The sequence below is a fragment of the Anser anser genome, assembly GCF_964211835.1.
Source record: "Anser anser genome assembly, contig: HAP1_SCAFFOLD_517, whole genome shotgun sequence".
In the NCBI taxonomy this organism is placed as follows: domain Eukaryota; kingdom Metazoa; phylum Chordata; class Aves; order Anseriformes; family Anatidae; genus Anser; species Anser anser.
This window is the reverse complement of record NW_028153741.1, coordinates 1149-15283: the sequence shown is the minus strand read 5'-3', so window position 1 is coordinate 15283 and position 14135 is coordinate 1149. Positions and strand designations below refer to the sequence as shown.

Here is a 14135-nt window from a genome sequence, read left to right as displayed (position 1 = left end):
AATGCACTACAATAAATGGTCTGTTCGTTGTTGAACCAATTAAAAAAAACAGAAGCAAACAAAAACAAAACCTAGAAAGCAATATGAGCTGTTATGAACATGACTAGATTTTTTTGTGGGACTGTATTAAAATCTAGACTGATTTTGTTCTAAATAAAATGTTGTACTATAAACTAAATGTTGTACTAAACGTGTATGCTTTTTAGGCTGGTATCTTTGTATCAATACCTAGAAATTTAACTGTTTTCTTCCTGTATATAGAAATTGTTTCAGTTAAGAATCCTGTTGAAAAAAGGAGGGCAGAAGTACTATTACATACATTACTTTAGTTTTTCCTTTCTCCCAAAGGACTCGTAGCTCTGTATCATGAAGCTCAACTGACAGCACTGTGCTGAAAATAACCCACATTCTCTTAATGCTGTATCATCAATGTCAAATATTCTTTCCTCATATATTTTGCAGCCTGTGGAGTTCACATTCCTGTCAGCCTTCACAAACGTGACTTTGCAGTAGTCTTTTAGATTTCTCATCACAAAATGCACTTGAACACAAGCTTAATGGATATTTTTATTCTATAAAGTTGTGTGAAATGAAATGTTACGAGACTGTTGGGACAAGGAGACTTATCTATAGTTTAAATGTTACTTATATGTTTGTTTGTAGTTATGTCTGTTTCGCTAGACTGGGATGCTTTCTTCTTTCACTCTTCAGGTCGTGAACAAGATTTTTGCATGATGTGCACGATGGAGACTCACATTAACCAGGCCCTGCGTTGCACTGTTGATGCCATCGAGCCTACGCGTGTTATCAATAACCTCAGTCGTAAGTGGCTTCAGATGTGTTTCTTTTTCAGTATCTTGTAATCTTCAAATAATTATTTGATGTGTATAAATGGTTTTAACACTGTAAAGAAGAGAGATTTTAGAAATACGAGAATTATTTCATTTTTAAATGAGGTAAATACTATCATCTTCTTATTTAGGAATAGGACAACATTTCCATTTTGGCAGTCAAGAAGACGCACACGAGTTCTTGCGCTATACTGTCGATGCTATGCAGGAAGCGTGCTTGAATGGAAGCACCAAGTCAGCATAAACAAATTCACTTTTATACGTTCTCTAGCACCTTGTAGTCCTTTATTTACTATCAAAACTGAAAGTCTACGTCATCCTTGGTTTTCATAAAACTCTTTGAAGAGTTAACTGTGTGCCTTAAATCTTCTGAGGTCTGATTATAATTTATTTCCAGATTGGACAGATCTTCTCAAGCTACCACCATCATTCATCAAATATTTGGAGGATTTCTAAGATCAAGAGGTACTTTAAAAAATATTCCTGTCCTTAGAACTGATCTGTGTCTTTTGTCGGTAGTAAAGCAGTCTGCAGTTTGTCTAAAGTAGTATCTATCGACAACTTGAATTTGGACAGTTAGTCTCCTCCACGTATTGTTAAGCATTTATATTTTGCTTCCACTGAAGTGCTTGAATTGCAAAGCAGTTTCGGATACGTATGAGGCATTTCTTGATATCACTTTGGATATAAAGGTAGGATGTTTTGTAAATATAATTCATGATGTTTAAGTACATGTATAACTTTCTAAATTAAACTTGTTTAACTTAAAAAACCAAACCACATACAATGTTAAAATATAAGAGCTTGGTGGTGGTTAGAAAGTGGATTGGACTTTGTCCTTCTGTGGAACCCCTGTAAATAGTCTCCGCATAAGGAGACAGCTCCACGTAAGGACACAGTTCAAGAGCTGTGCAAGACGCTGCTTAGTGAGCCAGCACAGGCTGCTAACATTAATTACCACAGAGCCAGCTCACATTCTCAACTCACAGGAACCTGCTGCTGCCTTCCACTCCAAATCATTCTCCATAGCTCCTTGCTTCAGCTCACCACTACTACAAAATGAAGCAACAACAACAACAACAACAACAACAACAAAGCTGCGTCTCCTTATTTCTAAATGAAGTTAAAAGATAACTTATGCTCTAAGTCATGCAATACATAAAACTAATATCTAGTATTAAGACATAATTAGTAATAATCTTACTCGCTACATTTGTAGCAATTCTCTCCATCCAGCTCTTCAGGTTTCACAAATAGTTCTAGAGCTCTGGTAACAGATGAAACCGCCTAGAGGAGCGAGAGAGAAGAGCGTAAAGTCACTGTAAATTCAAAATTCCAGAGATGCACTAGGAGTTTATAAGAGAATCTGACTAATACATACGTAAGCGATCTACTATGAGCACTGTGAAGAAGGAGGCAGGAAGAGCATGCTCAGCGTTTACCTTACCTGGAAGTCATTTTACTTTGAAACAAATCATTTTCCAGTAACGCAGACAGCATCTATAGTGTGCTTTGTCATCAATACTGGGAACAAATCCAGCAGTCTAACAATTAGATGTATATTGAGGTAGAACAACAAAGAAGTATGCAAAGAAGAAATGCTGTTCTGAATAATAGCCAAAATATTCATAGCCACTGTATTTGTTCTCCCCACATAGCTGAAAAAACAACACTTGAAACATATTTTTCAAAACATATTTTAATATCCAGCAGACTGTTCAGTCATCAAGCATTTAAAGACTGTTTTAAATAATCTCTAGATTAATCTAAAAGGAATCCCATAAACTGCAGCCGCTTACCTTTAATATACTCGCTGGATGCGATGGAGCTGTATTTCTTGCTTTCACCTGCACTGGAAGGCTTCCCTTCCTTGTGAGGTTGTTTACTGCCCTCACTTCTGCATTGCTCTCATAAAGAGCCATCTGGAGGATGGCATTCTTCCTTCTTCTCCCGGGTTTTCTTCTGGAAACGAGGACCTAAGTATTCCAAGAAGCCTTTCACTTTCCTGATGTTTCTCCTTTTTCTTCTTTTTGTTACGCTTGCGATTGGCATTGTCAAAGTGGAGCGCAGAGAAATACAAATCATAAAGTCTGAAAGAAACATGCAAGTTAAAAAGAGAAAAAAAGATGTGGCACTTGTTGCATATAGGAAACTTTATTTATTTTACCCCAGGGGATGATTTGCCGCATGTCAGCGATTTTGTGGTACTTTGTGCACATGTAACTTCCTTTAGATGCAGCAAACTTAAGCCCTCAGATTGAAGGACCATAGGTCCTGGTTGGTACACAGATCATTAACAATGGTTAGCTCTGGAATATATGCAAGTAAAAAAAAAAAATGTTTTAACCTAATCCAGAATGGTGTGCAGATGTGATTCAAACTACGTGGTCCAAAGCTAGTGCTCTGACACAATTCAGCAATATCTTTCCTGTCTTCACTGATCAACCTAATAATCCCCAGTCATGATCCCCAGCCAGATTATGCTATCTAAATAACTTAGAAACTATGAAAAACTGGCACCACTGGGGATGCCAGTCGTGCCAGTGCAATCTCTGGACTCACTGCACTGCATCCGCAGTGGTGCCAGTGCACTCTGCAGACTCACTGCAGTACATCCCCGGTGGTGCCAGTGCACTCTCTGGACTCACTGCACTGCATCCCCAGTGGTGCCAGTGCACTCCCTGGACTCACTGCAGTGCATCCCCAGTGGTGCCAGTGCAGTCTCTGGACTCACTGCACTGCATCACCAGTGGTGCCAGTGCACTGCCTGCACTCACTGCACTGCATCCTCAGTGGTGCCAGTGCACTCTCTGGACTCACTGCACTGCATCTTCAGTGGTGCCAGTGCAGTCTCTGGAGTCACTGCAGTACATCCCCGGTGGTTCCAGTGCACTCTCTGGACTCACTGCACTGCATCCCCAGTGGTGCCAGTGCACTCTCTGGACTCACTGCACTGCATCCCCAGTGGTGCCAGTGCACTCTCTGGACTCACTGCACTGCATCCCCAGTGGTGCCAGTGCACTCTCTGGATTCACTGCAGTGCATCCGAAGTGGTGCCAGTGCACTCTCTGGAGTCACTGCAGTGCATCCCCAGTGGTGCCAGTGCACTCTCTGGACTCACTGCAGTGCATTCCGAGTGGTGCCAGTGCACTCTCTGGACTCACTGCAGTGCATCCTCAGTGGTGCCAGTGCACTCTCTGGACTCACTGCACTGCATCCCCAGTGGTGCCAGTGCACTCTCTGGACTCACTGCACTGCATCCCCAGTGGTGCCAGTGCACTCTCTGGACTCACTGCAGTACATCCCCAGTGGTGCCAGTGCACTCTCTGGACTCACTGCACTGCATCCCCAGTGGTGCCAGTGCACTCTCTGGACTCACTGCACTGCATCCCCAGTGGTGCCAGTGCACTCTCTGGACTCACTGCACTGCATCCCCAGTGGTGACAGTGCACTCTGTGGACTCACTGCTTCTGCTTCTTCTTCTTCTGCTTCTTCTTCTGCTTCTTCTTCTGCTTCTTCTTCTGCTTCTTCTTCTGCTTCTTCTGCTTCTTCTTCTGCTGCTTCTTCTGCTTCTTCTTCTGCTTCTGCTTCTTCTGCTTCTGCTTCTTCTTCTTCTGCTTCTTCTTCTTCTGCTTCTTCTTCTTCTTCTGCTTCTTCTTCTTCTTCTGCTTCTTCTTCTTCTTCTGCTTCTTCTTCTTCTGCTTCTTCTTCTTCTTCTGCTTCTTCTTCTTCTTCTTCTGCTTCTGCTTCTTCTTCTGCTGCTGCTTCTTCTTCTTCTGCTTCTTCTTCTTCTTCTGCTTCTTCTTCTTCTTCTGCTTCTGCTTCTTCTTCTGCTTCTGCTTCTTCTTCTGCTTCTGCTTCTTCTGCTTCTTCTGCTTCTGCTTCTGCTTCTTCTGCTTCTGCTTCTTCTGCTTCTGCTTCTTCTGCTGCTTCTTCTGCTTCTTCTTCTTCTTCTGCTTCTTCTGCTTCTGCTTCTTCTGCTTCTTCTGCTTCTGCTTCTTCTGCTTCTGCTTCTTCTGCTTCTTCTTCTTCTGCTTCTGCTTCTGCTTCTGCTTCTTCTTCTTCTTCTTCTTCTGCTTCTTCTTCTGCTTCTTCTTCTGCTTCTTCTTCTGCTTCTTCTTCTTCTTCTTCTTCTTCTGCTTCTTCTTCTTCTTCTGCTTCTTCTGCTTCTTCTTCTTCTGCTTCTTCTTCTTCTGCTTCTTCTTCTTCTTCCATTTTGGGGATTCCCCCCCCCCTTCCAATCCCCCCACAATTTTGGGGTCCCCCACCATCTTTTTTAGGCCTGCCACCCTAATATTAAGGTTCTTTCCCCCAATGTTGGGGTTCTCACCACATTTTTGAGGTTCCATCCCTTAATTTGGGGCTTCACTCCCCGACATCTGGGGCTTTAACCCCAATTTTGAGGGTCCCCCCGAATTTTGGGGATTCCTCCCCAGTTCTTGGGGGGTCCACATTCAATTCTGGAATTTCACGCTTCCATTTTAAGTGTTCTTCCCCCCAATTTGGGGGTTCACCCACCCAATCTTGGGGGTTCCTCCCCTAATTTGGGGGGACCTGACCACTTTTGGGGGTCCCCCCCAATTTTAGAGTCCCCCACCCTCCTTTTTTCGGGTTTCCCCCAATATTAATAGTTCTTCTGCCCAATTTTGGGGGACCCCACAACTTTGAGGTTCCTTCCCCTAACTTGGGGCTTCAACCCTTCAATTTTGGGGGTCTCCCACCCTCTTAATTTGGCCTTCCGCCCTAATATTAGGCCTAACCCCTAACCCTACGGCACCCACGCATCTAACCCTAACCCCCACCCCAAAAAACTCTAGAAACCCTAACCCTAAAAACCCTTTCAGCCCTAACCCAATAAAATTTACCACACTAAAGCCCTGAAGACCTACGCCTAAAACCCCTAACCCTAAAAATTAAGACCCTCTAAACCCTAACCCAAAAAATTAAGACTCTCAAGGCCCTAACCCTGGAGCCCCTAACCTTAAAAACAAACAAAAATTGAGACCTTAAACCCCTAACCCTAAATACCTTACCATAAATAAAACCCTATGACCCTAACCCCTAAAAACCCTATCTACACTAAAACCCCAAAAAACTTTAAAACCTTAACACACTAACCCCCAGACCCTAACCCTTTAACTCCAACCCTAACAACCTTAAAATCCTAACCCTAAACCCTGGAAACCCTAACCCTGAAACCCAACCCTAGTGCCTTAGCCCTGAAACCTTAAAACCCTAACACCTTGTTAAAAACACTCTGTAACTAATAACATAGGCTCAGGCAAGGATCTCAGTGAGGTAGCATTTTTATTCACGAGTGCAATGGCAGGTGTCCCACAAGCCACGTACTAGTTTATACAGTTTAACACAGTTTATATAAATTTTTTTTTTCCCTCTCGGTGACCAGGACCCTCCCCAGTTTCCCAATTGACCGGGTAATCCAGGTTCACAATCTATCTGGTTCTTCACAGAAAATACACAGCTGCTGGCCTGTTACAAGTCAATTTTCTTTTTTTCTTGACTGTTTTCCTCTTTGAGGTGGTAATGTTTCTTACACCGTGATTTCCACCCAATTGCTCTAAGGATTCTGGTTGTCTGCATTTTACAAGGTTGTCTGTGAAGCTTTCTTATCACTGCAAGCATATCTCAGTACCACCTTCCTTCCCTCTAAACGATGTAACTCTGTGCAAAAACATTTTTATTCCCACAACCTTGATCCCCTTACCCTAAAATCCTTATTCCCTTTAACCCTAACAACTCTAACCACAACCCTAACCCTTCATATCAACCCCCCAACGCTAATGACACTGACTAATGATCCAAACCCCAAACTGCCCCTAACCCCAGGCAACTGACAAAGAAACTGACACATAGCTGAAAACTACAAAAAAGGCAAAACCCTGGATACACACCCCAAATCACAAACACGTGACCAAAATGCTACAGAAAAGCCCCAGACGCAGGCCCCAAGCACTACAGCTAGGCCCCAGAAGCTCAAGACACATCCCAAAGCCAAAATGCAAGCCCCAAACGCTACAGAAAAGCCCCCAAACACCAGACGCAGGCTGCAGAAGTCTACAAGCAGGCCCCAACCACACCCGGATGCAGACCCCAACTGTCCACAAGCAGCTCCCAACCCCCCCCCATGAACTGGACCCCACCCCACCCAGATGCAGGCCCCAGCCCCAGCCCCCACGCCCCAGACTCTGGCCCCAAAGGTGTACAACCAGCTCCCAAATGTCCCCCTCAAAGGGAGGCTCCAAAGCCCGCCAGAAGACCCTAGAGTGTACAAGCAGCTCCCAACCCCCCCAGCACAGGCCCCAACCCCCCCCAGACACAGGCCCCAAAGGTGTCCAAGCAACTCCCCACCCTCCCCAGAGGCACACCCCAAAGGTGTACAAACAGCCCCAACCCCCCAAGACCCAGACCCCTACAGTGTACAAGCAGCTCCCACCCCCCCCCGCAAGGCAGGCCCTAACAGTGTACAAGCAGCTCCCACCCCCCCCCAGACGCAGGCCCCACCAAAGGTGTACAAGCAGGCCCCTACAGTATACAAGCAGCTCACAACCACCCCCCCCAGAGGCAGGCCCCAACCCCCTCCAGATGCAAGCCCCAAAGGTGTACAAGCAGCTCCCAACCCCCTCCAGATGCAGATCCCTACATTGTACAAGCAGCTCCCAACACCTGCCCCCAAACGCAAGCCCATACTGTGTACAAGCAGCTCCCAACCCCCACAGATACAGATCCCTACATTGTAGGAGCAGCTTCCAACCCCCCCAGATGCAGGCCCTGACCCCCCCCCCCCCAGCCACAGTCCCCAAAGGTGTACAAGCAACTCCCAACCCCCCCCCCCAGATGCAAGCCCCAAAGGTGTACAAGCAGCTCCACACCCCCCCAAGACACTGGCCCCAAAAGCCTAAATATATGCCAAGAAAGTATTAATGCAAGTGCCAAATGCTACAGACAGGCCCAAAAGCACAGGCCCCAGATGCTCGAGGCCGAGATGTAACTTGGCTTTCTGAATTACTGGAAAGCGGCTTTCATTCTCAGCGAGGTGTGCGCAGGCTAGACAGGATGGGGCTTCAGGCACCTCTTCACCTGTGGAAACACGCTGCCATCAGGCACTGCCATGCCAGACAAGCTTTTTCTGTTAAAACACCCTTCTCAGATGCCCTGTGGCATTCTAGTGACCTGCTTAGCTCCGATTCTAAAGACTAACGTCACAGCCCACCTTGCCTGTGGCACCTGATGAACAGAAGAGAAAGCAACCATACCGTTTGGAAACCGTCACTGCACGTGCTGCTCCTTGATGCTCTGTAACCTCTTCTCAAATCCTCAGCCACTTCTGTGTAGAGCCTGCCATGACACCTGAAAAGCAAAATGGATACCCTTCGCAGTCACCTTGCGCAACTTGGCCATTCCGCTCCAACCCCACTCACGACCAGCCTGCCCTTCTCGTGCTGCTCTTCAGAGTGCAGCTTGGCCCCTCTGAGTCTGTGCAAGGCACCTGCGAAAGAAAAAGAAAAGCATAGGCCGCGGCAGCATCCAAAGCCACAGCACAGCTAGGACAGGTACTCTCATCTGCTCCCTTACTCTGCCAACTCACCTGCCCTCGAGGCAGATGCTTCCATCTGCTCTCTTAAGCTCTTATATTTTAACATTGTATGTGGTTTGGTTTTTTAAGTTAAACAAGTTTAATTTAGAAAGTTATACATGTACTTAAACATCATGAATTATATATATTATGCAAGTAAATATTATTCAAATAGCATAAGCATGCGTGAGACATTAAAACGAGTTTGTTTTGGGGGCGAAAAAGAAGATGCTTTCAAACACTTGTCTCTGCTTGTTTTTAAGGTGTAAAAAGATGGTTCCTGCATCCAAGAGATTTACCATACACCGTTCTTCCAACGTTCTCACAATATCACTGAAAAGAATTTGCAGATTTCACAGGTGGAAAGATCAACAAGGTATATTTACCGCTGTAATGCAACTTTGTCATCATGTAATGGGACATCCCCCAATGCTGAAAGTTGTTAATATTTTCAGACAATAATTGTATCACAGTATCACGGTATCACAGATTTCTAGGTTGGAAGAGACCTCAAGATCATCGAGTCCAACCTCCGACCTAACACTAAGTACTCCACTAAACCATATCGCTAAGCTCTACATCTAAACGTCTTTTAAAGACCTCCAGGGATGGTGACTCCACCACCTCCCTGGGCAGCCCATTCCAATGCTTAATAGCCCTTTCGGTAAAGAAGTACTTCCTAACATCCAACCTAAAACTCCCCTGTCGCAACTTTCGCCCATTCCATTGTAGACCAACGACTGTGGCTTATTCTTTCTCTTAATATCAGTAAAGTTCCTGCTTGACAAGAAGCATATACTTTCCTCTGAGAAGGCTAATTCTTCAGAAAACAGTTCTCTGCAACTTCTAGTATTAAACGTTGCTTATGGGAAGACTTATTTTTAGTGAATCAAGAGATATATTCATATAATTCCAGTCTCTGTTTTTTGGAAGTGTTTTTCTCTGCCTAGTCCACGAAGTACTCTGATATAATTTTTCTATCTTCTTGGTCTCTCTTTAGGAGGTAAAATATCCTGAGTATTTGGACCTCCGAGACTACATGTCTCAATCAAGTGGAGAACCACTCATCTACGCCTTATATGAGGTGCTGGTGCATCATGGTATCAACTGTCACTCAGGACACTATGTATGCTACATGAAGGTAGAAGTCAACATCATTTCTAACAGGGTAAAGGTTGTGCTGGCAAACCAGTTAAAGTGTTACTAGTAGTACTGTTTCTAGGAAAAAAGACTTTCTGAAATAATCCCAAACTTGAAAATGGGATCTTGTATAAAATCTTAAGCTGTGATTGATTCTGCTTAAGAGAGGCCACACGTGTACCTACTGACAAGCTAGGTGATAAGTGTTTTTGTACACTTATAAGTGGTCATTTTGTAAAGAGACTGCTGGAAAATCTGAACAGTGCTGCTGCAGAACTCTGAATGGGGGGATAGCAACTGTCTTAACTGATCTGGAATCTTGAGTTTACTTTTCAGTGGACAGGAGGAGAGTCTCTCAAGGCAAACAGAGAGAGAAATAACACCCGATACTCATGTCAACATAAATTTATGCTCAGAGTGTAGGTGTAGGAACAGCATCGGTATGTATATGGAACATCGGGAGAGGAAACTAGATCGGTATTTACAGCTTTTCTACTTCCTTGTCAGGGAGACGTTATCTCCAAATTAGAAATTGATGTATTTTGAATAAGAGGTGGTGGATCGGATTTATTCTTACTAGTGTTAATATTTGCTCTTGCAGAGTACCTAATATCTGATAATGCATCAATCAATCGTCAAAAATAAACTTAAAAATGTGTAAGGCTTATCTCGTTGGTCGATACAAAGACCAAGGTCTTTTCTCCTTTCTCTTTCAAGTCTAAGTTTGTGGTTTAAGTTATAATAAGGAAAAAAGCAGTAGTTGAGGTAATCAGGTTAAAGATTATAGATGGAGAGGAACTTGGCGTTAGATACTAAAAACAGGATGGCAGTTAGCCTTGCCTTAGAAAAATTAAAATGGTTGACTAAACTTTTTTTTCCCAAAACGTTGTGCTGACCAGCCAATTTGAATTTGGCGGTATTAAAGCTGTCTGCAATAAGTTTTTCTGTTTTGGATTGTAGCTAGTTCCTCTAGGTGCTCCCGCAGAATAGTATTTTTACTATACCTATATATACTTTATATATTTACTATACCTATATATACCTAATGCCTTTCTTAGAAACAAACAAACAAAATCTCTTTTTAAATATAACTTTCTTGCAGTTGTTACTGATGGACTTGCTCCGCCACAAAGGATTCTTTTTCCACCTGAGAAGATACGTATGGATTGGCAAGAAACACAAAGTGTTGGAGTTGGCCTGTACAATCTTGGCAACACACGCTTTCTTAATGCTACTCTACAGTGTTTGACCTACACCCCCCCACTTGCCAATTACATGCTTTCTCTTGAGCACAGCCAGTCATGTGAGTACTTTCTAACAGTATTTTAAATCTGTTGGATAGCTCTGAAGGTGAAAGAACAGCAGTGATTCTGTGAGACAAAGTTACTTGCCTGATTTTACCTGTAGAAGCTGGCTTTGAGCATTGTATTAGCAGTGGGCTCAGAATAGCATATGGAGTGCGTTTAATGCACCATGTGGTTTTTTTGTTTGTTTGTTTGTTTGTTTTTTTAAAAGGATCTTTTCTTGCTTCATGGGAATAATGAAGTGCATTGGACAGTAATGCATTTAATGAACATTTGGCATTTGGGCTATTTGGGCTTCCTGCTGCTAGAAAGGCAATAAAATTTAGGATGTTGGCATCATAGGTCTTTAGTCTTCACAGCCTAGGTTCCATAATGCACTACAATAAATGGTCTGTTCGTTGTTGAACCAATTAAAAAAAAAAAGAAGCAAACAAAAACAAAACCTAGAAAGCAATATGAGCTGTTATGAACATGACTAGATTTTTTTGTGGGACTGTATTAAAATCTAGACTGATTTTGTTCTAAATAAAATGTTGTACTATAAACTAAATGTTGTACTAAACGTGTATGCTTTTTAGGCTGGTATCTTTGTATCGATACCTAGAAATTTAACTGTTTTCTTCCTGTATATAGAAATTGTTTCAGTTAAGAATCCTGTTGAAAAAAGGAGGGCAGAAGTACTATTACATACATTACTTTAGTTTTTCCTTTCTCCCAAAGGACTCGTAGCTCTGTATCATGAAGCTCACCTGACAGCACTGTGCTGAAAATAACCCACATTCTCTTAATGCTGTATCATCAATGTCAAATATTCTTTCCTCATATATTTTGCAGCCTGTGGAGTTCACATTCCTGTCAGCCTTCACAAACGTGACTTTGCAGTAGTCTTTTAGATTTCTCATCACAAAATGCACTTGAACACAAGCTTAATGGATATTTTTATTCTATAAAGTTGTGTGAAATGAAATGTTACGAGACTGTTGGGACAAGGAGAGTGGATATTGTATCTATAGTTTAAATGTTACTTATATGTTTGTTTGTAGTTATGTCTGTTTCGCTAGACTGGGATGCTTTCTTCTTTCACTCTTCAGGTCGTGAACAAGATTTTTGCATGATGTGCACGATGGAGACTCACATTAACCAGGCCCTGCGTTGCACTGTTGATGCCATCGAGCCTACGCGTGTTATCAATAACCTCAGTCGTAAGTGGCTTCAGATGTGTTTCTTTTTCAGTATCTTGTAATCTTCAAATAATTATTTGATGTGTATAAATGGTTTTAACACTGTAAAGAAGAGAGATTTTAGAAATACGAGAATTATTTCATTTTTAAATGAGGTAAATACTATCATCTTCTTATTTAGGAATAGGACAACATTTCCATTTTGGCAGTCAAGAAGACGCACACGAGTTCTTGCGCTATACTGTCGATGCTATGCAGGAAGCGTGCTTGAATGGAAGCACCAAGTCAGCATAAACAAATTCACTTTTATACGTTCTCTAGCACCTTGTAGTCCTTTATTTACTATCAAAACTGAAAGTCTACGTCATCCTTGGTTTTCATAAAACTCTTTGAAGAGTTAACTGTGTGCCTTAAATCTTCTGAGGTCTGATTATAATTTATTTCCAGATTGGACAGATCTTCTCAAGCTACCACCATCATTCATCAAATATTTGGAGGATTTCTAAGATCAAGAGGTACTTTAAAAAATATTCCTGTCCTTAGAACTGATCTGTGTCTTTTGTCGGTAGTAAAGCAGTCTGCAGTTTGTCTAAAGTAGTATCTATCGACAACTTGAATTTGGACAGTTAGTCTCCTCCACGTATTGTTAAGCATTTATATTTTGCTTCCACTGAAGTGCTTGAATTGCAAAGCAGTTTCGGATACGTATGAGGCATTTCTTGATATCACTTTGGATATAAAGGTAGGATGTTTTGTAAATATAATTCATGATGTTTAAGTACATGTATAACTTTCTAAATTAAACTTGTTTAACTTAAAAAACCAAACCACATACAATGTTAAAATATAAGAGCTTGGTGGTGGTTAGAAAGTGGATTGGACTTTGTCCTTCTGTGGAACCCCTGTAAATAGTCTCCGCATAAGGAGACAGCTCCACGTAAGGACACAGTTCAAGAGCTGTGCAAGACGCTGCTTAGTGAGCCAGCACAGGCTGCTAACATTAATTACCACAGAGCCAGCTCACATTCTCAACTCACAGGAACCTGCTGCTGCCTTCCACTCCAAATCATTCTCCATAGCTCCTTGCTTCAGCTCACCACTACTACAAAATGAAGCAACAACAACAACAACAACAACAACAACAAAGCTGCGTCTCCTTATTTCTAAATGAAGTTAAAAGATAACTTATGCTCTAAGTCATGCAATACATAAAACTAATATCTAGTATTAAGACATAATTAGTAATAATCTTACTCGCTACATTTGTAGCAATTCTCTCCATCCAGCTCTTCAGGTTTCACAAATAGTTCTAGAGCTCTGGTAACAGATGAAACCGCCTAGAGGAGCGAGAGAGAAGAGCGTAAAGTCACTGTAAATTCAAAATTCCAGAGATGCACTAGGAGTTTATAAGAGAATCTGACTAATACATACGTAAGCGATCTACTATGAGCACTGTGAAGAAGGAGGCAGGAAGAGCATGCTCAGCGTTTACCTTACCTGGAAGTCATTTTACTTTGAAACAAATCATTTTCCAGTAACGCAGACAGCATCTATAGTGTGCTTTGTCATCAATACTGGGAACAAATCCAGCAGTCTAACAATTAGATGTATATTGAGGTAGAACAACAAAGAAGTATGCAAAGAAGAAATGCTGTTCTGAATAATAGCCAAAATATTCATAGCCACTGTATTTGTTCTCCCCACATAGCTGAAAAAACAACACTTGAAACATATTTTTCAAAACATATTTTAATATCCAGCAGACTGTTCAGTCATCAAGCATTTAAAGACTGTTTTAAATAATCTCTAGATTAATCTAAAAGGAATCCCATAAACTGCAGCCGCTTACCTTTAATATACTCGCTGGATGCGATGGAGCTGTATTTCTTGCTTTCACCTGCACTGGAAGGCTTCCCTTCCTTGTGAGGTTGTTTACTGCCCTCACTTCTGCATTGCTCTCATAAAGAGCCATCTGGAGGATGGCATTCTTCCTTCTTCTCCCGGGTTTTCTTCTGGAAACGAGGACCTAAGTATTCCAAGAAGCCTTTCACTTTCCTGATGTTTC

At 42.3% G+C, this 14135-nt stretch overlaps 1 protein-coding gene and 1 long non-coding RNA gene across 8 annotated transcripts; one reads left to right on the top strand and one right to left on the bottom strand.

Moving 5' to 3' along the window:
- The first annotated feature begins 255 nt into the window (after positions 1-255).
- LOC310891572 (putative ubiquitin carboxyl-terminal hydrolase 17-like protein 23) lies at positions 256-13101 on the top strand. 7 transcript variants are annotated; one of them, XR_014577634.1, is made up of 7 exons: positions 256-822; positions 1249-1316; positions 8709-8821; positions 9446-9586; positions 9922-10025; positions 10688-10888; positions 11981-13101. XR_014577634.1 is itself a non-coding variant. In XM_083853826.1 (7 exons), exons 4-7 carry the CDS (start codon positions 9574-9576, stop codon positions 12574-12576), a joined length of 384 nt encoding a protein of 127 aa, XP_083709952.1. In that variant the 5' UTR covers positions 256-822; positions 1249-1316; positions 8709-8821; positions 9446-9573; the 3' UTR covers positions 12577-13100. The 7 variants fall into 7 exon arrangements, 4 of the variants coding, with proteins under 4 accessions (XP_083709952.1, XP_083709954.1, XP_083709955.1 ...); XM_083853826.1 differs by lacking the exon at positions 9922-10025 and having other exon boundaries at positions 11981-12091; positions 12518-13100; XR_014577635.1 differs by having other exon boundaries at positions 256-1316; positions 9922-10062.
- On the bottom strand, positions 4936-8445 carry LOC310891573. Its single transcript, XR_014577637.1, has 3 exons — positions 8126-8445; positions 7862-7949; positions 4936-6446 (listed from the first exon to the last, which is right to left on the bottom strand). It is a non-coding gene; the product is annotated as an uncharacterized lncRNA (long non-coding RNA).
- Positions 13102-14135: the final 1034 nt, after the last annotated feature.

Coding starts and splice junctions, on each gene's coding strand:
- LOC310891572 (XM_083853829.1), top strand. Junction 10,889..11,980: donor TCTTGAGCACAGCCAGTCAT/GTGAGTACTTTC, acceptor TTCACTCTTCAG/GTCGTGAACAAGATTTTTGC. Junction 12,092..12,517: donor TGTTATCAATAACCTCAGTC/GTAAGTGGCTTC, acceptor ATTTATTTCCAG/ATTGGACAGATCTTCTCAAG.